Source organism: Gouania willdenowi, chromosome 5, assembly GCF_900634775.1.
Source record: "Gouania willdenowi chromosome 5, fGouWil2.1, whole genome shotgun sequence".
Taxonomy (NCBI): domain Eukaryota; kingdom Metazoa; phylum Chordata; class Actinopteri; order Blenniiformes; family Gobiesocidae; genus Gouania; species Gouania willdenowi.
In genome coordinates, this window is record NC_041048.1 from 8,705,174 (window position 1) to 8,731,690 (window position 26,517).

At 34.6% G+C, this 26,517-nt stretch overlaps 2 protein-coding genes across 2 annotated transcripts; one reads left to right on the forward strand and one right to left on the reverse strand.

Moving 5' to 3' along the window:
• Window positions 1-4,524: 4,524 nt before the first annotated feature.
• On the forward strand, window positions 4,525-8,459 carry LOC114463300 (60S acidic ribosomal protein P2-like). Its single transcript, XM_028446778.1, has 5 exons — window positions 4,525-4,634; window positions 6,580-6,703; window positions 7,918-7,966; window positions 8,048-8,152; window positions 8,324-8,459. The coding sequence occupies exons 2-5, from the start codon at window positions 6,581-6,583 to the stop codon at window positions 8,398-8,400; spliced, it is 354 nt and encodes a 117-aa protein (XP_028302579.1). The 5' UTR covers window positions 4,525-4,634; window position 6,580; the 3' UTR covers window positions 8,401-8,459.
• Window positions 8,460-12,571: 4,112 nt separating this feature from the next.
• Window positions 12,572-19,431, reverse strand: LOC114463653 (uncharacterized). Its single transcript, XM_028447333.1, has 6 exons — window positions 19,254-19,431; window positions 16,649-17,248; window positions 16,415-16,519; window positions 15,529-15,590; window positions 13,799-14,059; window positions 12,572-13,602 (listed from the first exon to the last, which is right to left on the reverse strand). The coding sequence occupies exons 2-6, from the start codon at window positions 17,238-17,240 to the stop codon at window positions 13,564-13,566; spliced, it is 1,059 nt and encodes a 352-aa protein (XP_028303134.1). The 5' UTR covers window positions 17,241-17,248; window positions 19,254-19,431; the 3' UTR covers window positions 12,572-13,563.
• Window positions 19,432-26,517: the final 7,086 nt, after the last annotated feature.

A 26,517-nucleotide genomic window follows, 5' to 3' on the forward strand; every position in this document is an offset into this window, starting at 1 on the left:
CTTTATCTTAGAAATACTATTTCTAAACTTTAAAAATATAGTTAAAAAATGAAGGATATTACCATAGTTTCCTATTGTAAATTGTAACTCCTCAGGTATGCATACCTCTGATTATGAAACGGGTAGAGAAACTAGCTGAGAAATTGATTACACCAGTACCAGGCAGTAGTAGGTACGCACAAATTATTGCACACACTCATTAACTAGTGGGCATTTTCCGCTATTCTAAGAAGTCAACAGTTGTTGAAAAATCCTTTTACTTTATTACTAATATCAACCAATAATATCTCCCATCCCAATAATGGGTTTGGCTGGATGTGATAGATTGTGCAGGGTAGAACATTTTCTAGTTGTTCTAACGGAGAACAGTTACACATGGCCTTCTGCTGGGTTCAAACGGAGGACAGTTACCAGATCTACTCGATCTCTGAGTGTTATGTCAGACAGAGGCATAGCACGTTGTTCACCTACTTGTTCATGATGAGGTGGAACGTGTTTTTAAGCCCTCGTCATCGGAACAATGGACAAAGTGGACTAGGGTTATACCGTACATCGGAATAATTGACAAAAAAGACCTTGGTTATAAATGAGAATTCTGAAAATAAGGACGTTGGTTGTATGTTAGAACAATGCCAAAAAAGAAAAATGGAACCAGGTGAAGCAGACTTGGGTTATGCATCAGCGCAATGCTGAAAAAGGGAAGTGGATTGTACGTCAGAATAATGGTTAGAGGACTTGGTTATATAGCGGAACAATACAAAAATGGACCTGGGTTCTGCGTCAGAGCAGGGGAAGAAAAAGACTTAGTTTACGGGTCCGAATAATGTAAGAAAAAGGCTTTGACTATGGGTCATATCAGGAGAAGAGAAAGACTTGGTTTTATGCATCAGAATAATGAGAGAAAAAGACTTGGGTTATCTGTCGGAGCAATTGAAAGAAAAGACCTTGGTTCTAAGTCAGAACAATGCAAAAAGGATTATACATCAGAAGAATGTGTGTTGTCAACATTGATGACCAACAATAATGATGAGATTACAGTATAAAGTGCACTTATTCCTAAGAAAACTTACTTTAAAGCTGAAGGTGTCCTTGTGCATGTGCCATTGGATTCCAAGTGCAGGCTCGACTGTAGTTTGTTTTTTCAGCTCTCCTTTATCCAGGTCCAGGTATTTGATTTCGCTCAGTGGTTCTCAGAAATATTTAGTTATTGATAAACCATTTAATCAATGTAAAGCTTCACTCAGATCCACACCAATTAAAGGCAGTCAACCAGATAAAGCCTGTAAACTTTAAAGCTGCAGTTTGTAGAATCATCCCCCCATTCCAAACCTGAAAGCGAAACCTAACGTTCCTTACCAGTGTCTTTGTGAATGCTCTGAGCGACTTTTTTTTTTTTTTTATCAATAGAGACTAGTGTCTTACTGGAGAGTTATCTGGTGTTTTAGAGACTCTGACATGAATGGACGTAGCGCATCATTCAAGCTGCCTGCCGCTCTGAACAAAGTCACGACCATCACTCTGCATCCAGACTTTAAAATGATTTCACCTTGGATAAGCTTATCCTAGATTTACACACAATTTATCCCGTCTGTTCTCACTCTCTCTCTCTGACACAAGTGTGTGAAGTGGACCCTGCGCAGAAAACAGGGATCACACGGAATTTAAACTATTGCTTCTCCACCTCGGCCTGCCTATTTCCACTTCATTTGCAGTGTAACTGTTGTGTCTAATGCCATGATGGAGACTTCTGCTGGAATGTCCGCCATTGCATTTAGTACGTGAATGCGCCTGACTTCAGTCGAGCAGCCAATAGTAATGCCCAAAAGAGCGCATGTTTGTAGAAAGATCTGATTGGCTGAAGTCCAGTGTCACACTCCTGGATTTCTAAACTTCATTTACAGGGCCAGGAGAAGGAGAAAAGATTCACTGTCCACTCAGAACACTTGGAACACTTTGGATTACAATATGCTCAAAGAATGCCAAAAAAAAAAAAAAAACTTACATACTGCAGCTTTAAGTAGTTATAGTGACTCTGGGGCCATCACAACAATCTCAGGTACTCTGTTTTGTGGATGTGACTCTGCCAATTTGTTCTCAGCAAATCTCAATAGCTGATGAGTTGAAATCTTTTGTGCATATCCCATCATGCATCATACCCAGCTCCTATTAGTGGACAGGAAGAGCTGTTTTAAGAAAAAAATTAGCCAGTACTTGCCTTTAATTGACAGGTTTCAAAGTCAAGACACAAGGATTAGATATATAATGCATGACCATCTGTCTTCACCCTTACAAAGGGATTAAAAACTGCTGAGTGTTGTCTAATCCTCTGCCCTCATCCAGACAGAGGCAATGAATAACCATTTTACCATCGACCAACCCCACACTCTGATATCGCCATTGCCCATATGAACTGAAAGGCTACGAGCATGTTTTGACACTGGAAAGAGAAATCAAAGTACTGGTTTTGTGAGCACATCCTCATTTCAGCCCTCTGTGGTTATTGTCTTCTTGCAGGTAAGGCTCTTTACAGTCATTCTCAGACAAAAACGAGCTTTTGTTGGTTAGTTTTCTTCTTAATGTACACAGATCAGCAAATCTAATTTACATTTTAGCACCAAAACTTCCTCCAAATGGCTGAAGGCAGCGGAGCAGAGGGAAACCAGGACCTGGAGGCTCCAGAAGAGGATCTGGATGATGAACACCAAGTTCTGCTGCACTTCAGCAAGATAAACGAGAATCGACGTGCACAACCATGGGAGCAGTGGACACTCAGAGAGAAGACAAACTATTACATAGACCGCGTCTTCCTCTGGTTTCTGATATTCTTCTTTGTCCTGTTGCTCGGAGAATGTGCTTATAAAATGTGGTACGTGTCAAATGTGAAGAAGATCGCAAAGTTTATGATGGATTCGGTTCTCCTTTTGTTTGACTTTCTCCTTTCACAGGAGGGACGGGAGGAGTTGGTTGAGTTGTGAATGTCATAGCTGGATTTGTGTTTCCCTAAAATTCAAATGTACACGTAGAACATTAAAGAAGTGTTGTCTCTAATACACTTTAAAATGTTTTCCTTTAGGAACAGCATGTTTAACATTGAAAGAATAAAATGTTCTTTCACTACAGAACCAAGTGATGATTGCAGTCAGTGATATATGTTTGGAGCATAATGTAGTTTTCATGCTAATTAGAACAGTTTTTTTAAGCTCTGGTAAATTGAAAATAAATAATCTTGGGATGAAAATATTCATGAAATGTATTCTTATTTTCCCTATGTACACATAGTAAAGTTTTACTAGAAATCTAAGAGCTTTGGCCTTTTTATTTAGATTTGGTGAATTATTTTTTGCGTCTAAAAGACTTCTGACAATGCAAAATCAAATGTGAAGTTTCAGAATGCATGATAATAGCATATTATATGCAATATGTTATACTCGTAAAAAGAATTTGAAGTTACCTGGTTATTATGAATGGGGACAAAAAAATGACATTTTACAAATAAATAAATTAATAAATGTGTGATTAAAATTATTTATAAATAAATATATAATAAATACATACATATCAAAAAGCATACCTAATTGAGGGGATAAAATGGAATCCATATAAATATATAAAAAATAACTTTCATTATTTCTTTTTTTTTATGTTCATTCATTCATTCATTCATGTATTTTCTTTCTGCAATTATTTATTTAAGTATTTATTTATCTAACTTTTTTTTTATTTTATGTCTGCATTTTCATTTTGTCATTAAGTATGTCTTTTTTTTTTTTGTCCCCGATAACTTGGAAGGCGGTCTAAAATGTAACAAAAAATAAACAAGAATGTTTAATATGCATGCCCATACAAGAAGTATACAAATCAGAAAGCATCATTTCAACAACTGACACCAGAATTTGTAATTATGCAAATATTATAAAAGTTACAGAAAGTGTGTTAGTAAACTGATAAATATATTTAAATAAAAGGGTATACGACCGCATGTTTCATTAGAATCAATAAAAGGTGGTAAAATTGTACCATATTTGAAAGTTAACAGTAATATTTATATTAGACCTGCCACCAAATATGTTTCTATCATCATTTATCAGTGTTTTATAGTAATTTTATTTTTATTTTTTTAAATGTATATATATATATATATATATATATATATATATATATATATATATATATTAATTCGCTGTATTGCATTCCATTGAATTTAAGTAAATGTGCTCAATTCCGAACGTCAGAGGCGTGAGTAAGAGCCAAATTGAATCGGAAACATGTAGTCAGCTGTTGTTTACATTTCCCAGCTGGCATTATTTAGGTATACAAAGATGGCGGCCGGTCACTTCAACCCTGAGCAAAGGCTTGTTCACCAATGCGCTTTTTGTTGAATAATAAAGATCAGTGCGACACATATCCCATGTACAGAAACATATATAAAGTATAAAAAACCTATGGACACAAATATTTACAATACACAGATGCAGAGCCGATCATACGGCTCTGCACAGACGTACTTAGCTGACGTGAAAATAAACCAATGAAATCAACGCTTTTTCTGAGCTTCAAATTTCCGGTTCCGCCCTTTCTTTCTCTCCCTGAACACCTCCTAGCGTGACCGACGTTTCGTGTCTGTAAAGACTTAAGTAAGTCAACATATAACTGTTTATGTTTTACGTACTTAATCTTGTTACACAGTGTTTACATTTTAAACTGTCTGGCGTTGTTTGAAGTAGTGAACTTAAGCTGCCTGTGTCTTTTTAAAATGTTGAAGACACGCTGGACGCCATGCTTGATCATGACTGTTGTTGCTGAATCACTCGTGTTCACGATTTAACGTGGAAAATGAGACGAAGGCCCAACTCAAGCCACTTGAATAGACTTTAAATAACACCCTCGATACATGCTTGCGCGTTTGTATGCATATGTTTTTAGTTTTACTGTCGGAGCTTTAAGCTAACACTGGTTTAAAATGGACAAGCAATGCGCCCGGTGTTAGGGTTTAGTTGGTGACCAAGGTCAGAGGTGATCGACTTCCGCGTTCCCGATGTTTTAAACGTAAGCTGAAACTTTTATTAAAAAGATTGCTTTCTTGCATGAAATCTGTTTTTTTTTTTCTTTTTTCTTTTTTCTGATTTCTAGTTTAACTATGACTCAATTTAGATTTGTGGAGTAAACTTCATCTTTACGTAACTCATTTCAGCTTTTCTCGTAATAACTTATTTATTTGACCGTTGCTATTGATACCGAAACGTAACGTATAGTCTATTCATACGCAGCGCCCCTCATTGGCCAGTTTAGGTGACGTGATAGGTGCACCACGTAACTTAAAGTTCCTCAGTTTAATTTAGCTTTATTTTTGTTTATTTTTTTGTATATTTATTTTTGAAAATGGAACTTGCTGTGTTAAATATGTTAATATTAAAATATATATATATATATATATATATATATATATATTTATATATATATACTGTATGTATATAAATAATGACAAAAGTGGGATCCGAACCAAATTATCCTTGAGTCAGGGGCCTTATACCACTCGGTCATCCTGACGCGGTGAAAACAGGCACATTACGTTTATGGAAGATGTACCCATAGTCCCGGGGGGGCTAATGATACGTTTCTGTATCAATAGACACTTCCTATATAATTTGACTTTTTCTTCAATTTGTTCATCAGATTAGTGCATTGCCATAGCATTAACGGAATTATCTATTTGGTTAGTGATTATATATACAGTATGCACATATTTGTTAAAGCTCTTTTATTGTTGTCAAAAACCACCCAAATGGAGCTACTTGACTTATTTTGAAAATCTATTTTTTATAGTTTCAAACATATCTATCTTTCTTCAGTCAATCAAGTGGAATAATTAACACTGTTAAATTGGATTACTGTATTTCAGGGTTGGGGGTCAAATACGGTTTTTTTTTTAATTAAAATGATGTCTTCATTTATCAATGTTTAATTGCAGTTCAATTACAATTATGGTGCCCATCATTTTTTCCAATTACAAATGAAGTTATTAGTCTTCCTCTGTAAGTCAATTATAATTACATTCTCTATTGCTGAAGTTCAAATAATAAGTAATCACAATGACTGAGTTTGAAATAAACAACCCCATAAAGCTTAACCTTCCTCTTGTGTTAGCTTTTCTGTTAGCATTAGCATCTCTTATCACGGGTCAGTCTGACCCATGTCTGAAATCAGCTGTAAAATACACTAAATATATATTGTCCATCATCTAATTTGTTTCTCATCTCTTGGTTACCTTATTAGGCATACTAATCAATGAAATTATTGGTATTATTAATTTTGTTGTGCATTTTAGTATCTGAACTCAATTACAATTAAACTACGATTACAACTGCAACACATTTTTTTCAATTGCGATGACAATTATAAGTATGTCATAGTTGTAATTAATTATCAATTACGCAATTACAATTATAGTTGACCCCGACCCTGCTTTATTTACTTCAAGACTTTTCTCCTGAAATTTCTAGTATGACTAGTATTATTAAATTGACACATTAAGTTGTCCAGTTATTGAATGTGTTATTGTTGTTTTTGTCGTTTTTACAGAATGCGTTACGTGGCCGCTTACCTCCTCGCTGCCCTCGGTGGAAAGTCCAGCCCCTCGGCAAAAGACATCAAAGACATCCTGAGCAGTGTGGGCATCGAGGCCGATGAAGAACGCTTAAATAAGGTATTCTGGGTAAATAATATATTATGCCCTAGGGCTGGGCGATATGGACCAAGATTCATATTTCAATATATTTTCCTTAAAATGACGATATAAATCTCGATAATTTTAATTCAAAAGTCTTACCAGAAAGACAATTCTGGGTTAAATTTGCTGGTACAAAAATGCCACACAGGCTAAAATAACATCAGTGCTTTAAGACTGGTAAAAAAAAAAAAAAGAAACAAACTTATGCATGTGTCACAAACATGGGCAACTAGCAGCCCCAAAATAAATGCAGAAAATGACAGCAAAAAATACACAAAATGACTGCAAAAACACAAATAACAGATAAATGCACAAAAGAATGACACACATACTTAATATGACAACAAAAGGAGAAAAAAATACACAACAGGACAACAAAAATCCAAGAACATGCATTCCAAAAAATACACAAAATGACTCAGAAAGACACCCAAAAATACACAAAAGAACAACAAAAATACATAGGACAACAAAATACACAATGTGAATGTGACATTTATTAACAAATAGCTGCACAATAAGTGTCACTTTTGGCTTTTTCTTCTCTAAGGGACAGCATGTGTGAGTGAGTTCTGTAGTGTGTCTGGGTTAGAACGCACTTATTAATACATCTATGTGTGCTTTTCATCCTCTTCTGAGAAGTAGAGAAAGCGGTGACTCCTAAAACAAGTGTTTTAATACAAAATGAGCTATAAAATAAAAATATATCACTATAGACAATATTGTAATTTTCTATTTTGCCAAATAGAAAACTCGATATATCTTCAATCTCCATATATTCAGAATCAGAATTCCTTTATTTATCCCAGGGGGAAATTGCTTTTGTTACAACCACTAAAGAAAGTATCACAAATAAAAGAATAAATGTTAAAGATGAAAAAAAGAATAAATAAGTGTATAATTAAGTAAAACCTTGTTAGAAATAAGGACTTTACAGTAGTTAAAAGTAAAGTGTGATAGATAATAATACAAATATGATACAGATATTTACAACAATAATAATACAGATATTTACAACAATAATAATACAAATATGATGCAGATATTTACAACAATAATACAAATATAATGCAGATTTTTACAACAATAATAATACAAATATGATGCCGATATTTACAACAATCAAGCTGCATATTGGCCAGCCTTATACAATTTAGTGTTTTTAATTAGATTTTATCACATGTTTGTAGGTAATCAGCGAGCTGAGTGGAAAAGACATCAATGAAGTCATGAACTCTGGTAAAAACACTTTATTGATTTATTGAGTTTGTAGATATTTTGTATCAAATGCCTTAAAATGCTTAACTGATGTTTCCACAGGCCTCTCTAAGTTGGCCTCCGTGCCAGCAGGTGGCGCTGTTGCAGCACCTACTGCTGCTGCTGGTGGTGGTGGGGCTGCTGGAGCTGGGGCTGCACCTGATGCTGGTATACACACTGTTTGTTGTAGTCTAGTCTGCATGCTAACAGGAAACTGTTCAAGTTGTCAATCATGTGAGACACATGTTTGCTGTAGACAAAGTGTGTGCGTGTGTGTGTGTGTTTATCACCTGAGTCACCAAATCATTTGACTTGACTTTTATTTGCATGAATTTCCAGCGGAAGAGAAAAAGGAAGAAAAGAAAGAAGAATCAGAAGAGTCTGATGAAGATATGGGCTTTGGACTCTTTGATTAATATCTCTTCTTTCCCCTAAAAAAAGGCAAAAGCAATAAAAATGTAAATTGTTTACATATCACTGTGTGTTGTATTGATTATTTAGTTAAAACAATTTTTTTGATCTATTATTTGAATATTGGAATTGTTTTTTATGCAAAATGTAATACAAAAACAAAATAAATGCACTCATACAAAGTTAATTTTTTGGGAAGCATCAGAGGTCAAAGGTTAAATCATGTTGGTTAAACGTGTTTCATAATCTGTGAAGAAAAAAAAAAACCCACAACTATTCAACCCTGTTTGTGGTCACTTTGTTTTGATGTGTCACATGTCCAGGAGCTTTCCAGTCATGCTGTTGCTTTATCACTGGTTTGCTCTGGGTTTACCTGCAATAATAAGGTCTTAAAGAGCCAATAATTACTACTTTGATCTATTTCATTGGTTTACAAGTGTTTTACGTAAAGAATTAGGTTTTAAAAGAATAATAGGCTAAATCCAGAAAAGCTGTCTGGACTAAATGACTCGGATGTACACATTTACACACGGAGTGACGCTTGATACCAAACAGTTTTAAATTATGAGCTGAAAAAGCCATTCCAGTGTTTTTCAACCTTTTTTGAGCCGAAGTACATTTTTTCATTGAAATGAAATAAAAATCCCAAGGCACACCACCAACCAAAAATGTTAAGTAATGAACCTTTGTAGCTTATATTAACGATATACAGTCATTCATATTAAAGTGTCTTGAATGAATAGAAATCAAATAAACACAAAAGCTTTTATAATCTTTTAAATAAAATAGTGTAATTAACAATCTGCAGTCATTCTTATCAAAGTGTATTGAATGAATAGAAATCAAACAAGAAAACTAATAATATATAAGGTTTATATTTTGCATACTTGATACATGTAGTGGGAAGGATAAAAGAAAGTTTAAAAAAACAAAATATGATTAGAACTGCAATTGAACTTCTGTTATATTGTTTTGTTTTATGTGTTTCTTTTATTATGTAATGCATACAAAATAATTAGTTTTCAAAACTGTTTTTTTAGAACAATTGGGTGAAATTGAATCATTTCCCACTGAACACCTGACAACCTTGCTTCACACTCACACAGTGAGCTGTACATTATTCTTTAGATCCAGTTGTCTGAGAGTTAAATTACAGAATTACATCTAAAATATTGATTAATATGCAGCTGTTACCAAACATTAGCTTTAATGTTACATGTCCTGGCTGTCTGAATATGTGATTTATCCTCAAGTTTCTATTCTAAAACCTTTGCACACGTCTGGTTTCTATTCAAGAAATGTGACCTGTGTCATTTCCATAGCAAACACCTGTATTTATATAATAAACACTTTGCTATTATTTAGAAAGTAATTATTTGCTTCTTCATGTCTCCACTTTTGCTTCTGGCTCACTGTTTGTTACATAATGCTGCATTGGAAGCACTAATCCCTTGCTTTGTGAGTCTTGTTGGTCCTGTTTTACAGTTACCAGCGTTCACTGTACGTATGAAAACACTGCAACTCACAAGACTGTTGGTTTCCTTTACATTATTCCATAGCACGGTGCATGCTGGGACTCTGTTTTATACGTTACTGCCAAACAATGTAAATGTAGAGACTTAATTATTGAAGTTCTTATGTTAAGTTGAGGTTTTTTTTTATTCAGACAAGGTTTTTAGGGAAATGTTAATCTTTTATATAAAGCATTTCCTACAAAACCTTGTGTGAATTAACAAAACCTCAACTTAACATACTTTAAAAAAAACACACAAAAAAAGAAGACAAAATAATCTCACTGGAACTGTTGAAGTTCTTAGTTAGTGCAAATATTTGCAGCTGAATATTGAGTGAATCAAACCATTCTGTGTCTGCACCAGCTTCTGCTGTGACTTGTTTTGACTCAAGAATGTTTTCTTAAAGGTCATGTGTACACACGCTGCAGGTTGTTTCCCAGAATGCAGCAGTGTGAGATTACAAAGGTGTGGTCTATGTTATTTACGTTGGAGTTCTCCTTTTTTTCTCTCTCTCCTTTGCTTTTACACGCAACACCCTGTTTCTTTACTTTTGGAGCTTTTGATCTTTTAAAACAACACTTTATCGTGTAAGTAACTGACCATTTTACCATGACGGGAAAAAATTGTTTCTCATTAAGAAACTTTTTTTTTTTTTTAAATTCCAATCTGAAAAATAATTATTAAACCCTAAACATACATTTAAACTATATAACGTTTTAGTGCACCCAGTCAGTCTTAGTGTCAATGAGGTTTTACCAAAGGCCTGGTTGTCACAAGGTAAATGAGAAGTGGTTCTCAGGCAAATAAATAAACAATGTATTTTGTCAAAAGTTTTCAAAATGTTCATCATATATCACTTAAAGGAAACCATACAAAGTTTAAGTAAGTACATAGGAATGATGGCTTAAACTAAGACAAAAAGGTGAATGACTGTGTGGTCAGACACTGGTCCTCGGGCATCTTTTGAATTTGTAATTTGAATTAAACTGACTTTGATGGATTTCTTCTTCTAAATTCGTGTATTTAAAAAAAAACTAAGAAGAACGTTGGAAAATTACAGCTAGATCAATACGTGTCTTTAAAATTACATTCAGACACATTTCTGATTTGAGATGGTAAATGGTAAATGGACTTGATTTTATATAGCGCTTTATCACCACACTGAAACAGTCTCAAAGCGCTTTACATATCAGCTCATTCACCCAATCACTCTCACATTCACACACCAGTGGGACAGGGCTGCCATGCAAGGCGCTAGTCGACCACTGGGAGCAACTTAGGGTTCAGTGTCTTGCCCAAAGACACTTCGACACATAGTCAGGTACTGGGATCGAACCCCCAACCTCTCGATCAGAAGACGACCCACTACCACCTGAACCACAGTCGAGATGGAACAAAGCGTGAGAAAACCAGTCCCACACACAATAAACAGGAAGGTTCAAATGTCCCGTCTGCTATATTGTCAACCTCATAACTTCTCCAAAAAACCTACTTCTCTTATTTAAAAATAAAAACTTGCGTAAATATATTGACATATTGTGTGTCTGTTATGTTAAGTTATATTACGTTAACCCCCTGACCACAATTTCTGTGCATGATAATAGGCAAAAGAAAACTTTACATTTCAGAAATATAATAAATTGCTGTGGCAAAATATAAAATTATTTTTTAATGATAAAATATTTTTTTTACAACATGATTACTGAGAGATTACAGTTTCTTTTCAACAAATAAATACATTTTCTAGTTGTTCCATGTCTAATTGCAAAAACAGATATGTTGGCAATAAATTATGTGCGTTTATTATACAATAGAATATGAATGCCAGCACTCACAACAGCTTTTAAAAGTCACAGTCATGTACAGATGACAAAGAAATGTAAAGAAAAATGTTGCACCTATTTACTGAGCTCATCTGTGGCACAGCTACTGCTAAAAGCTAGATCATGGATGAGCACCAAGCCTTTATATGCAGTGTTTGAAGGATTTACTTGAGCTTGCGTGAATTTTCTCTGGATTCTTAAGCATTTTTTGGCCTCGTTACTCCTTATTCTTGCTACTGCTTCAGGCCTGTTTGACATAAACACCCTCAGCAGTGAAGCCCAGACAACACTCTCCCAGCTATTTCCACCAGCTGTTATTTGAGGAATTCCAATGTCTTCCCTACGACTACGTTCAGACAGGTGGTCATAATGCACAATTCGGACGCTCCTCCTGGCCTCCTGCCATTGCAAAACACATGTATGAGCTTTCAAACCACATTTGAAAGAGGCCTGGGTCGGATTTGAAAAAAATATTTAAAAATCAGATTTGTGCTGTTCAAATTGTCTTTATGAGATCGGATATGTGCCAGACATGACCAAAATACAAAAACTGATTTCAATCGCATTGGCCTTCAGTCTGAATGTAGCTCCTAAGGTAGCTAAACACAATTCTTGAGTCTAGGCCAGGAGTTGGCAACTCTAGTCTTCGGCTGTGCTTGCAATCGCATACTAACGTACTACTCATACAAGGTCTGACAAAAATGAGTATGTAGTGCGTTCACATTAGATAGTATGAAAAGTACCCAAATGAATACTGTATCGGGACATTTTTTAAGTATGCACGGTGGGCACACTAGTCATACTTAACCGTCCCATGATGCATAGCAAACGGAACGTAAAATCGTCCTGGGACCGGCTTCAAGCTAAAAGTCGAACATCCCCTTTTCAAAACAAAAGCATCTCTTCTTGTCTTCCATTAGTTCTTTAATGCTTTTGTAAATAGGGCTCTTGTTTTGAAGTTAATCCCCCATTGTCATTAGCACAGTGGGGGGTCTACGAAAATCTCTGAAAAGTTGGAATTAAATGTTTCCGTGAGTTTTATGGATCAAATGACCACATGTTGATATTCTACTTGGTCACTTTCTCACTTAAAATAATTTCAGAACTTTCAAAGGTGGCAAATAAACGGAGATTATTAGCCATAGTGTGCTTCCGGTTTTTGTCGTTGTAGGTTCAAAATACATTTTGAGAAACTTGAAAGTATACTTCACTGGGAACGGTCATCACTCGTATCATCCTAACCATACTCAGTATATCGTAGACAGTATATACTCTTTGAGTTTGTAGTGTATAGTATGAATTGCGCCATTTTTAACACAGCCATTGAGGGTATGAGTCGTGCATGTCTAAACTGATCGTGTCATGGTGCAGCTTGGCAGAAAACTTGATAATGAGCTCCTCACATGGCATCAGGTGTGGTGCTGTAGAGAGTCAACTAAAACTGGCAGAAAAGTGGGTCCAAAGGACTCGACACACCTAGCTCCAGGATAGAGTACTGCTAATAACCAGGTAAACAGACAAGCTGGCAAATGATCACGATTTTAAACTGATCCCTTAAAATGCTATAGCATTGAAAAACATTTGGCACATTATGACAGGAGTGTGCTGCTAATAAAAGTCAACCTTTCGTTTTTCACAAACTGAAACTCCAACGTGCTAAACTGCTTCCTCTGTAAACATCTGACGGAGCAGAGCTTCATTTACAACCAAGTAAATAATTAACTAACACGCTAACAAGTGTCTTTAAAATCTATGATCTCAACAATCATTTGAAGCACTTAGCGACGATGTGAAAAACGTTCTCTTCCAACCTCGTCTCTTTCTGATCGATTCAGTCGTCACTGTCGGACCACGGATGATCGGTACAAGCCTGCAAACGATACACGGGAAAGATCATCAGTGACGGATCAAGAAATGGAAATATCTAGCAATACACCCAATGGTATGAGTAGAGCATTTACGCTTTTTAACTTCTTTTTATTTTTTACATTACATTGCTCTGAGATTGCGAAATATATTCCAAATTATTTTTGATAAAAGTGGTCTTTCCCTTTGGTTTTCCTCACCTGAGTGTATTCAAACTGGTCTTGTAGGTACCGGTTCCCCAGTCCTGTGATGTAGACCACATTCTGTTTGGACAGCATGGCCATACGAGCTGTGAAATCCAATGTGAAGGCCAGTTTAACCAGTTCAGGTGCCGTTGGTGGTACAGTTGGGGTTTTCTTGGGGATAGAAACCTCTTTTTCCAAGTAGGCATCAGCCAGCTTCTTAAAGGAGGAGTAGGTAATTTTCTGGAAGAAACTGCTCAGCGTGGGGTTTTCTTTCAACTGGAAAAGTGACGGAGAACAGAACTGTTAGCATTAGCAGTCGGGCTACGTCATGCATGGATCACCTACAGACTGAGTCTATATACGTATATTCAACACGTGGTTTTTACTTTTGATGTTGATGGTATCTGCGATTGATAGCTGTGTGGCTCGTAACTCTTGTGAATTCTCATTCCGCAAGACTTAGTACAGGAGGATGGACGCTAAAAACCTCCCTATAACGGTCCACATTCCTTTATTGTGACAGTAATCATTTTTAAGTATGATGTTAAGAAATGTTTTAGCCTCCTCTTTTGTCCACGCGTATTGTGCCATGTTTTTCGGAGAGAAGTGGTCGTGTGAACAGGTACGTCACAACATGTGACGTGTAACTGCGTAAAAAGTTTTTCCGTGGCGCTTTTGCAATGCATTTAAATATCGAAACGTCTGAAAAAACTCATGAAAGCACAAACATTTCAGCGATATTTGGGGTTTTCCATTACCAGTTTGTATTGCGCACTTAAGATTTTGCGCATTTCCAAGGGTAATGAAAACACACTTACTGATAACCATGTTTAATACATTACTGTATGTCTTTGGATCATCAAATACAGGAATGTCAAACTCATTTTCACTCAGGGGCCAAACACAGAGTAGTTGGAAAAAAGCGATTTCCACATTATTGTGCTCCAGTTTGCAATTCCACCTGTAAATGATATTTCCATCCAAGCAATAAATGACAGATTTGAGTCATTGCAGGAACTTCACTTCTAAATTCCATGATTTTGAGACCAATTGTTGTGTAAGTTTTCTAATTCATTTATTAATTTATCTTGCCATGCCTGCATATGTCATCAAAAGTAAAATACTGCCTTTTTTTTAAGATTGCATAATTGTGAACATCTTTTGTGTAATCTTTAGTGGAATTTTGATGAAGTGTTTGTGAGGAAATTCCAAGTTGTAGGATGTGTATTTTTTTTTTTTGTTGCTAAGCATTTCATTGTTCGAGAGTGTGTTTCTGTCATTACAGAATATATTAATATATCAGAATATATACATCTGCTGAGAAAATTGTAAATCAAGTTGATACTTAATTTTATTTTCTTATTTTGTCCGACCTGTTTAATGTGTTTAAAAATTCAGCACGTCTATATTTTGTGAGACACTCAGATGACAAAGTTGCGTAACATTCTTGAAAAAGGGTCGGTTGTTACCTCATCATACAGTATCTTCTAAATTATTAGACATTATTTCAGTTGTGATACTCGTCATTAAAAAAAAACTCCCTTCCCATTTGTAATCTTGTGACAAATAATGTATTTTCAGAGGTTTGCTAATGAAGCTCACATGGGTTTCATAAGCTGTGAGTGGTGAACCACAGCCATACGATCCCTCAGTGTAAACAACCTTGTATTTTCTTCTATTCAAACACAATATTCACATTTTAGTCCATTTGAAAGCTTCCTTATGTAAAACAATGAAAAACCAACCTTGACATCCATTGCATCGCCTTCCTCCTTCGTCAGAGCGATGAACCTTTCGATTAGCTCCTCTGGGAGAAGAAACAAGTGTTTATTTAATGCACTGAACATTTTACAAGTTGTTTCATCATCGCTAACATCTATGAGTGGAATTAACCTACAGTAAGCTTTTGTTAAAGCAGAGCACTTAATACGCTACATCAGAAATATGATCTTCTAATGCAAAGGGCCACTTTATCAACATTGATGTCAGCATTTAGAGTAAATACCAGGAAAAGACTTTTATATGTTTTTGTTGCTGTTTTGTCAATTTACACAACATTTTGCTATATTTTTGCTGTTTCGAGTCTTTTTGAATCAATGTTGTGTGTTTTTTTGTTTTGTTAATTTTGCCATCATTTTAATATGTTTTTGCTGTTTCATATTTTTAAAGCCGTTTTGTTTGATCCATGTATTTTTTATGTCATTTTGTGTTTTTGGATTCGATTTGTGTGTTTTTGTTGTTGTTTTGTGTGTTTTTCTTACATTTTAGTGTGTTCTGAAGTTGTTTTATGTGTTTTTCTTGCTGTTTTGCGTGTCTTTGATCTCATTTTGTGTGTTTTTTTTTTTGTTTTTCTTGCTGTTGTCTGTTTTTCATGAAGGAAATTATTAGATTATTTAGATTATATATGTAAATTTCAACAGTTTTTACAAACAAAGTGGCATTTTGAAATCAATTCAAACAAATCAATATAATTACTGACGCCTCTTCTTTGTTATAAATGTCCTATTAACACAAGATTGTTGACTGTGCTGTTTGCAGGAGGTTTGATGGAAGCAAATATGACTAAGTACACACACATGGCTTATTACGGGTGAACAACAAGTGTGAAATGAAATGGAATAAGTTTCTTACCATTTGAGAGAGGCTTCTCTTCCACTTTTACTTCATGCACAATTTTTTCAAGCTCTGCCGACACGTTCTCATAGTACGAGTTTGTTGGCTCCACACTCACAATCCCTGGAAAACAACAAAATAAGTTAATAAGCATGTTACTTTCTATAAAAAATAAGTAGTGCATCTGGGTTTTTAACTATATAATACAGGTCGTCATTTAAAAAACCTTGTAAAATGTATAGTGAGACTTACCCTCGACACCGGTGATGTCTGTGGTGTGGAGTTCTTTCCCAGGTTTATTGAGTTTGATCAGAGATAGACGTCTCTTTGAGAATCTCCTCCTCATGGAACGTTTTCTCAGTGTTTTCTTTCGTGGCGTGACTGGAGTGGAGGGCAGGAAGGCGTCTGTTGCCTCAGGGTCCTCAGGCTTCTCAGCAGGAACGTCGTGCTCCTCGTCTTTGTCCTCGTTTGTTTTACGAGAGAAAAAACCCAAAAAGGTTTTCCAAAACGTGGGTTTCTTTATCTTCTTCGATTGTTTGCTAATCTTTTTGGGGGTTTCCTCCTCTTCATCTATTCGTAATTCAGCCACAGAAACATTATCTCTTGTTTCACTGCAGCCCTCAATATTAAGGAAGGACGGGTCGCTGGAGTGTCGGCGAATCCTTCTTCGAACCGGTACCCACTTTTCTTTCTCCCTTGCATTCACTGAGTTTAGTCCCAGTGTTCCATCATTGAGACTGAGGCTGCGTTTGACGTAGACCTCCAGCAGACGGACGGTGTCATTGGGAGGAACATAGATCAACTGGCCATTGGCTGGCTTTTCTTTTTCTGTGTGTGTTTCCATGTTGGGCTCTGGAGAAGGAGAGGAAAAATCACATGTTATGGACTAAAGGGTTATCATCTTTTGTCAGCTAAATATTTGCCACAACCATTTGAAATTTAAATCAGAACTTTAGCATAAAATGACAAAAAGATATGCGAGGACTGGAAATGTTGTTCAATTCTGTATCTGTTTGAGCAAACAAGTTTAAAAACATGTATTTATTTATTTGTTTACGCCATAACATACGAGTAAAGGTGGGACACTATAGTGTGCAACAAGATATCAAAACGTCACAATGAGTTTTATCGAGGTTATGAGCGGTATCGCAAAAGTTTGGATACAATATATTTTTTAAACATTTATTAAAATAAATAAATAAATTCACACAATCTACAACACACCAGATTGTTATGGTTTGTATTAGTTTTTCATACTCCTATTGAGTAGAAAAGTTCACACTCAGAGTGAGTATGCAAGTATTACCAGAGTTCAAGTCAAATAAAAATCCAATAAATGCATGGATATTAACCAAAAATATTGAACGTTTTTGTTATCGCGGGACCAAAATAGTCTATCGTCAACTCAATGTATCGTCCCACCTCTACACATTAGTGAGTTGTGTGCATTTGTTTAGTTTTTTTTAAAAGAAATAATTCGAAAAATAAAGAAAAACCTCTTCCATCTTGTTGTGCATGTTCTGCTCTGTTGTTCTGTTTGTTCACATGAAAAACTACTGTGTCAAAGTCAGCTTTAGATTCTTTACAAATTTACCAATTTTTTTCTTTTCTCTGCCATGGATTAACGCAAGCAGAGCAGGGACACCCATTAAAGCTACCGTTATATAGATCAGTGGTTCTCAAACTTTTGTAAAATGCACCTTGCCTTTTAAAAGAAATATCTTATATATATATATATATATATATATATATATATATATGATATTATATATTACATACTACCACTGACCATACACCAAATCGGCAACACTTATTTCACCCCATCGTTGAACAACACTGCCTTACCTGTTTCTCACATATTCATTTTGAGGAGTATCCAATGTTCACTCCCTACCTGCCATATAACCCAACAGTTGCCATGGTTATGGGGCGCCGATTGTAAAGTTTCACATGCTAAAATCAACAGCAACTTTTCACAACATTTAGCAACAAAGTAGATTTAAAAAACGTTTCTAATGTACGTTACTTTTGACCAGATTAACAACAATATTTGTGAATTTTGTGAATGTTAAATGTCTATTTAAATGTGAAATTAGCTTTTATTTTGGTAATTCCAAATAACTTGCATATTAAATGAATATTTTATTTCACCTGTGACATTTAGGTTTAACAATTAGCATTTAGATTTAACATTTAACAATAAGATTTAACATTTAGCATTTACATTTAACATTTAACTTTAAGATTTCACATTTAGCATTTAGATTTTACATTAAGATTTAACATTTAGTTTTAACATTTAGATTTAACATTTAGATTTAGATTTAACAATTAGATTTAACATTTAGATTTTACAACTACATTTAACATTTAGATTTAACAATTAAATTTAACATTTAACATTTAGATTTAGATATAACATTTCGGTTTAACGTTTCGATTTAACATTTATATTTAGATTTAATATTTAACGTTTAGATTTATAGATTCACCATTGACATTATATTTTTATGAGAAAAGTAAATATCACAAATATTGCTATAAATCTGGTCAAAAGTAATCACGTATGTGGTTTATGACCAAATGATGTGAAAAGTTGCTTTTTATTTTAGCATGCAACTTTACAATCGGCGCCACATACATAGTAGGGAAAAACACACTAAAAACAACACCTGACTCCCTATAACTAAGTGGTAATCATAAGGTTTACCGTTGGTTTGTTTGAGAAACATTAAAACAGGTTTCTGAGTTGGTTTTCAGTGCTAACAGAGGGTTAATAATACACAAAACATTGTTGTATTATTTTACATTGGGTTACTTTAAGGGCAATAAAAAGCAGAGACTGCAGTGGACTCACCTTCACTCCCGGCTCGTCGCTCTTCTTATCAGCAGCACTAGTGTTAATGTTAATGTTAATGTTAATGTTAATGTTAATGTCAGCAGGTCTGAGCTGTGAGTGAGGAACAGTTAAAGAGAGAACCTCCTCCTCCTCCTCTTTGTTAGACACGTAGTCAGGGTCACTGTCGTCTTTATTTCCTCGTCTACCTGTTGGAGGTGTAGCTGTAGCGGTAACTATCGTCATGTTTTACCATAAAAGGAACCAGGAAACGATCACCCGTCGTCAGCTCCGTCAGACCGTGTTTATGGTTTCACTATCACTCTGTGCTTTACTGTCAAATATAAAACACTAAGCGTTGGAGTTACAGTCACTCATATATTAGGCGCTTTTTTTTTTTTTTTTACACTTGCCCAGTTATATCAGTGTGTCAAGTTTACAGCATATAAAAAAATAAATAATAATAATAATAATAATAATAATAATAATAATAATAATAATAATAATAATAATAATAATAGAGATGGGCACATTACAAACATTCATATCAACAATTAGAAAAAATTACCAGAGCATTAAGACAGGGTAGATTGAGGTTTACTGTGTATTTTTTTTTCTTGTATTGTGTGTTTTTTTTAGGTTATTTTGTTATTATTATTATTGTTATTATTATTATTATTAATAAATTGTTTTGTGTATTTTGGAGTAATTCCTGTGTATTTTGGTTGTCGTTTCACATATTATTCAACTTTTGTGTATTTGTGTTACCAATTTGTGTATTTTTGTTGTCCTTTTGTGTTTTTCTGTAATTTTTTCAGTTTTGTGTGTTGTATCTGTCATTTTGTAGTTGTCCTTCAGATTCATTTAGTGTGTTCTTGTTGCACTTTTGTGTATTTGATGATGATGATGATGATGATGAATGCCTTTATTGTCATTGTACACATGAGATTAAAACAAGCCAACTCCAGTAACAGTGCAATAAATAAAATAAATAAACAATATAACATAATAAATAGTAATAGTATTTTGTCATAATATAATCATCACAATACCTTTGACCGTCTCTAAGTTTGCTGGCACAAGTACCCCCTTTCTGTTATTTCTGAATCCAAGTGCCCCCTTTGTCCGACTACAATCTTTAGCTTAGAAAACAATTTAAAAACCACTATAGAACATGATGATGGCATTAAAGAGTGAGAACACTTTTTAAATAATCTCATTTTGTAAATATGTGGGAAGAAACAGTGGTTCCATCCTTTTTCGGATCATGAACCCATTTTGATATCAAGAATTTCTGGCGACCCCAAAGACATTTTTAGAATGAGTTATATTCATTTGTTTACCGCTTTTTAGTTGAACTAGATATTTATTCCACAATTTGAAAGTATAGAAACAATCTATTTTAGTTTTTCAGAAATTTCAGGCAAACACATTTAAATTCCAGGTGACCCTACATGGAGTCCCGACCCCAAAGTTGAAAAACATTGATTGAGTTGCTCCTGAATATATTTATTTCTATAGTTTTCTATCATTTCCGGTCATCGTACTCCTGTGGTGGAACCAACACTGAACCTTTATTTGTTATATTTTCCACTCTCTCTCTCCCTCTCTCTCTCCCTCTCTCTCTCCCTCTCTCTCTCTCTCTCTCTCTCTCTCTCGCTCTCCCAAGTACCCCTTGTAGTGCCATCGCGTACCCCCATTTGAGAAACACTGGTCTATAGTATAGTTTGATTAGTTTTTTAAAAAGTGTCAACAAAAATGCAGGCAAATCTTTCTCCTAACACTGAATGGGTTAGTGGGATATAAATTGAAATATTAATGTATAAGCAGTTAAAAAAATTATACCTTTTTAAATCTACATTCATACATCCGTAAGTGAGTTGGAATTAGTTTCCCCTTAAATGGCAAAACGCTGTTAGAAAAGTAAGGTATTATTCTCAATGTTTTACATTTGATTGGTTTATCGTACTGCTTGTGATTAAGAAATATTAAGTAATTATTAGTAGTCATATTTGTTGTTAACTGAATGCATTTTTCTTTTCATAGCCTTTTCGAAACAGGGCTAACACAGATATGAAAACGATAGAATAACCAGCACAGGACACACAGATTCTTCACTAAGAAGCAGGAACATAAACCAATTCTCTATTTAGAAATCCTAATTTTACATTTTAAAGCCACATGTTAATAATTCACCCTGGGCAGCGTTCCAGTACAGCTTCCCCATGTTTCATAATCACAGTGTTTCCACTGGGCTGGGTTCAAACAACATGCATGTATTCACACTTCAGAGAAATCAAAGGTATTCAAGAAGTAATTGTGTTGAAAACAAAATAAACCAGTTCCCTGTTTTCATGCATTGTGAAACACACATGAGTAATGAGTAAGTCTCTTTTCCAAGTTGTGTCATAGAAGAGTGGAAGTTTTTACTGTATCAGTATAATTCCCTCATCCATCATATGACAATAAATCATCCAGCTTTAAATAAAAAAAAACACAAAGATCTATTGAATTATTAAGATGTATAAAAAAAAAAAAAAAAAAAAAAATGTTGATATTCCTTGATGCACCTTGAGTACTTAATTATTTTCTGCAAACCAAAAACGTGCTTGCGTAGCCAATAGAGCAGGTCAACTGTTTAGGTCTAAAAATGTTAATTAAAATAATGCTCTAAAGGGTTTAATTTGTCAATCTTCAACTTTATGTGATGCCCTAAACGTCCACAAGGTGTCACGCTTTCACACTGTAAACTGTTTTTATGATGATGATTATTCTTCTTCGTCACAGGTCCTAAACATAGTATTGTCAGAAATGTGTGTAACACAGAAATTAAATAAATAAAAAAACAAGTATATTATTACAGTTCATTTATTAAATTAGTCCCTCAATTATTTCCCCTCTGTTGCTGAAGATAAAGTGAAAATTCTAGTGATATTTGTGTGAATCCAGTGGTTGTCTACACTTTTGTTTGCCTTAAATTACTTATAGATGAGTAAGCCACAGTGGATTACTAAGAAATACATTAGACCAGTGTTTCCCAACCTTTTCTGTCTCATGTACCCCCCGAGCCTTCTCTTCTGATTAGGAGAACCCCATCGTCACTCTAATTTAGAACCTTTCTTGTTTTATTTACAAGTTGTTAATAGCTTGAAAATGTCAGTCTGTACGTTTAACGCACACCAAATATCAATTTTGTGCATTTCAATTATTGTATAGCAGAGAATATATTTACCTCAATTTTTAGTTATGTGCTTAACATGTTAGTAACAATCTAGAAGGATATTAAGGCCACAATATTGTTTATTTCATTAATGCAGTTTATTGTCAACGGGTGGAAAAGCTGTTGGATGAGCCTGTACAGTGTCTGAAATAGGCTTAAAAATGACTCAGCATGTTGGAAATAGATCAATGTTTCCAAGTACCACCTACAATGTGTTCAAGTACCCCTAGGGGTACACGTACCCCTGGTTGGGAACCACTACCTTAGACTACAATTCAAAACCTAAAATAAACCCAAGGAATACCTCACAAGTACTGTTACTTGATTGAAATTGTACTCAAGTACAAGTACAAATACAAGTAAGTCATACATAAAATATTCAGTACAAGTGAAAACTAGCTTAATTAAATATTTCTCAAAGTAAAAGTTATCAGTTACTTTCACCCCCAATGTTTATTTTTGGTAATAAATCTTGCGACAGTTCCATTGCATACAGTAAACATCTCATGTATAAACTTAAAAAAGAAAGAGACCAAATATTGCACATTTGGAATTTTGTTTATTTTCAAAAAATAATTTGTATAAAATAAAAGATATGTGAAAATGTACAATTCTTTTTCAAAATAAAATAACACTAATAAAATAATTTCAAAATATTATTATTATTATTATTATTATTATTATTATTATTATTATTATTATTATTATTATTATTATTATTATATTAGGCTCTAAGTATAACAATTTTTTTTTAGTTTCACAATGTCTGTTGATTATTTAAAAATAGAAAATAATAATTTACTCAGTAACGGTTGGGTGTAGAAATGTAACAAATGACGTCTTTTTAAACATACTTAAGTACAAGTAAAATTACTGATTGAGAAATATACTCAAAAACCCATCAACCCACTCAAAGGACCCATAAAACAACCCAGTTACAGTAATGTGAGTACAAACCTTTACAACGTTAGCTGCTTTGATAGCAATGTGCTAACAGTTCACATGACAATGACCCAGTAGAGTTAATAATTGACAGGCAGTTGTTAACACAGCCAAGCAGTAGCTATGTATCTACTGTAACATAATGTTTCTACACTTTTACAGAAATGCAGGTTGCTGAGAAGGAGAACAGTGGCAGCTCAAGTGGTGATTCTCATCACGTATCGTTTGACTGTTTAAAGGTTACACTCATGTATTATGTCATTCTATTTAAACCCAGAATGACGCTCACTGTGAGATCATAATCCATTATGATCAGTTGCAATTTTTGTTTATTTTGTTTCAGTCTAACAAACAAAACCAAAAAAAAATCTTCAAACATAAACCACAAGTTAAAAATATATAACAAGACTGAAACAGGCAGTAGCTAAAATGCTTATATGCTGAACACAAATCATAACATTCAAGTTACCTTTCTCAAATAATACACAAAAGAAATGTAAACATTCAACAAAGTACATTTGAATTGCTTTCTTAGGTTTAGCGTTAGGCTAGGTCAGGGGTCTGCAACCTGTGGCTCAGGAGCTTCATGTGGCTCTTTGACTCTTTTGCAATGGCTCCCTATATCTTTATATGCAATGACTCGGCCACCTTTCCTATTTCACCTCCAGCAACATCTACAAACCATTTCCATTTTTCCTGCACCTGTGGCTAACCTTAAGTTTTAAATCCCTGGTAAGATAACTAAACCAACAACAACACTATTCTGGAAGAAAATTGAGATTTTAATTGTGTGAGAACAGATTCATTTAACCACCATTGTGCCAATTAAATATGTATGCTTGATAGGTGACAAGAAATTAGGAATTAGCATGTGTTGACCAACATGACCATGCGTTATCAAATTCAACTTACTTTTTGTCGCCTTTCAAATGCATTAACAAAAAAAATCTTCTTTTTATAACATTGTGTTCATGTAAAATGATACTGTTTATTGATGTTAATTTGTTTTATTTTATTTTAAACTGTTTTTAAATTGCCATTTACATGATTAATATAAATCAAATCAAACATTATTCTATATAATCTTGATTGTATAGAATTCAATACACTGTATTGTCTTCATTGAGAAGGAGTTTTTTTTTTGCTCTGGAAGGATTTAAATCCAGGTGAGATGAAGGGAATAAAGAATAAAGGTTGCAGACATTTTTTAGGGTTAGGGTTAGGTTTAGTCTTAGTCACATGACCTAAACTGGCCAAATAGGGGCACTGCGTACGGATAGATTACCGGTATATTGATACGGCAACCGTACGGATAGCCACTGCCTACATAAGCACTTTATTTTATACACAACATTTAAAAAATAACATTTTATATTCTTACAAACTTATTTCTACTACTTTACATAACTTTCTAAAATATATGCATTTTCTTTTTTATAATAAAATCTGCCACTCATTTTTTTTTTTCTTTTTTTCAAATCCACTACACGTACAAGACATGTAGGAAGTTGAAATTACTGTTCTCTCTGCCCACAAACATTTACAAACACAAAAACATGTAGAATTTTGATTTCTTTATTAACATTATCCCAAAATGTACCAGCTTTGGCCATTATCTGTGTTATTTTATAATAAACAATATCTTTAAATTTCAAAAGTTTTGATTTAACAAATAATGGATGTGTATGGTCATATTAGCAATAGTCTTAAAAGTGATGACCCAGAGTTCTACTTTAGTTTTATATAATACAGCAAATGTTTTTTTTTTGTTTTTTTTGTTTTCTGTTTTAGATTTTTGTCTCTATATCATTTATATTAGTACAATTAGTGATTGAACATTTTATATTGAAAGTGAGCCCCAAGATGTGTGTTGTTTGACAGTGTTGGAAGTTTTTTTTTTTTTTACTTGGTGCCATTTTCACATTGTAGTTTTATAACCTGTACTGTTGACACTAATCTCCTACAGTATCAGCTCTCTGCTTGTGGAAAGCTCTTTGCGCTCACCTAGAGCCAAACCCTGTCTCAGTGACTGAAGCACAGGTGATACCTCAGGTCACCTTCTTCATTTTTTATGGGTGTTAAGTTGGACAAATGTGACACTCCCATTCCATCCCACAAGGTCTGGTTATTGACCTCTAAACGTGCCCGTCAGTCACTGCAGCAGGGCAGTCAGTATGCATTTACCTGTCCTAAATCTTTTTCTCTCCTCCAATCATTACTCACCTTTCTCCTTTCTCCTTTCTCCTTTCACCTTTCTCCTTTCACCTTTCTCCTTTCTCCTTTCACCTTTCACCTTTCACCTTTCTCCTTTCTCCTTTCTCCTTTCACCTTTCTCTTTTCTCCTTTCTCCTTTCTCCTTTCTCCTTTCTCCTTTCACCTTTCTCCTTTCTCCTTTCACCTTTCTCCTTTCTCTTTTCCTCTTTCTCTTTTCTCCTTTCGCCTTTCTCCTTTCACCTTTCTCCTTTCACCTTTCTCTTTTCTCCTTTCACCTTTCTCCTTCCACTTTTCTCCTTTCACCTTTCTCTTTTCTCCTTTCTCCTTTCTCCTTTCTCCTTTCTCCTTTCTCCTTTCTCCTTTCTCTTTTCTCCTTTCACCTTTCTCCTTTCACTTTTCACCTTTCTCTTTTCTCCTTTCTCCTTTCACCTTTCTCCTTCCACTTTTCTCCTTTCACCTTTCTCTTTTCTCCTTTCTCCTTTCTCCTTTCTCCTTTCACCTTTCTCCTTTCTCTTTTCTCTTTTCCTCTTTCTCTTTTCTCCTTTCTCCTTTCTCCTTTCACCTTTCTCTTTTCTCCTTTCTCCTTTCACCTTTCTCCTTTCTCTTTTCCTCTTTCTCTTTTCTCCTTTCTCCTTTCTCCTTTCTCCTTTCTCCTTTCACCTTTCTATTTTCTCCTTTCACCTTTCTCTTTTCCTCTTTCTCTTTTCTCCTTTCACCTTTCTCCTTTCTCCTTTCTCCTTTCTCCTTTTTCCGGACCCGTCTCCAAGGTAACAGTGATAGATGTAGCACAATCAAAAAAACACGCACTTCCCTTTACTTGAAGCAGTGTGCTGGATCAAAAAAGGTCCAAAGTAGACATATGTCTGATGAAGGGCGGTCAGCCCTAAACGTCACGTCTTTTGGTGTTTT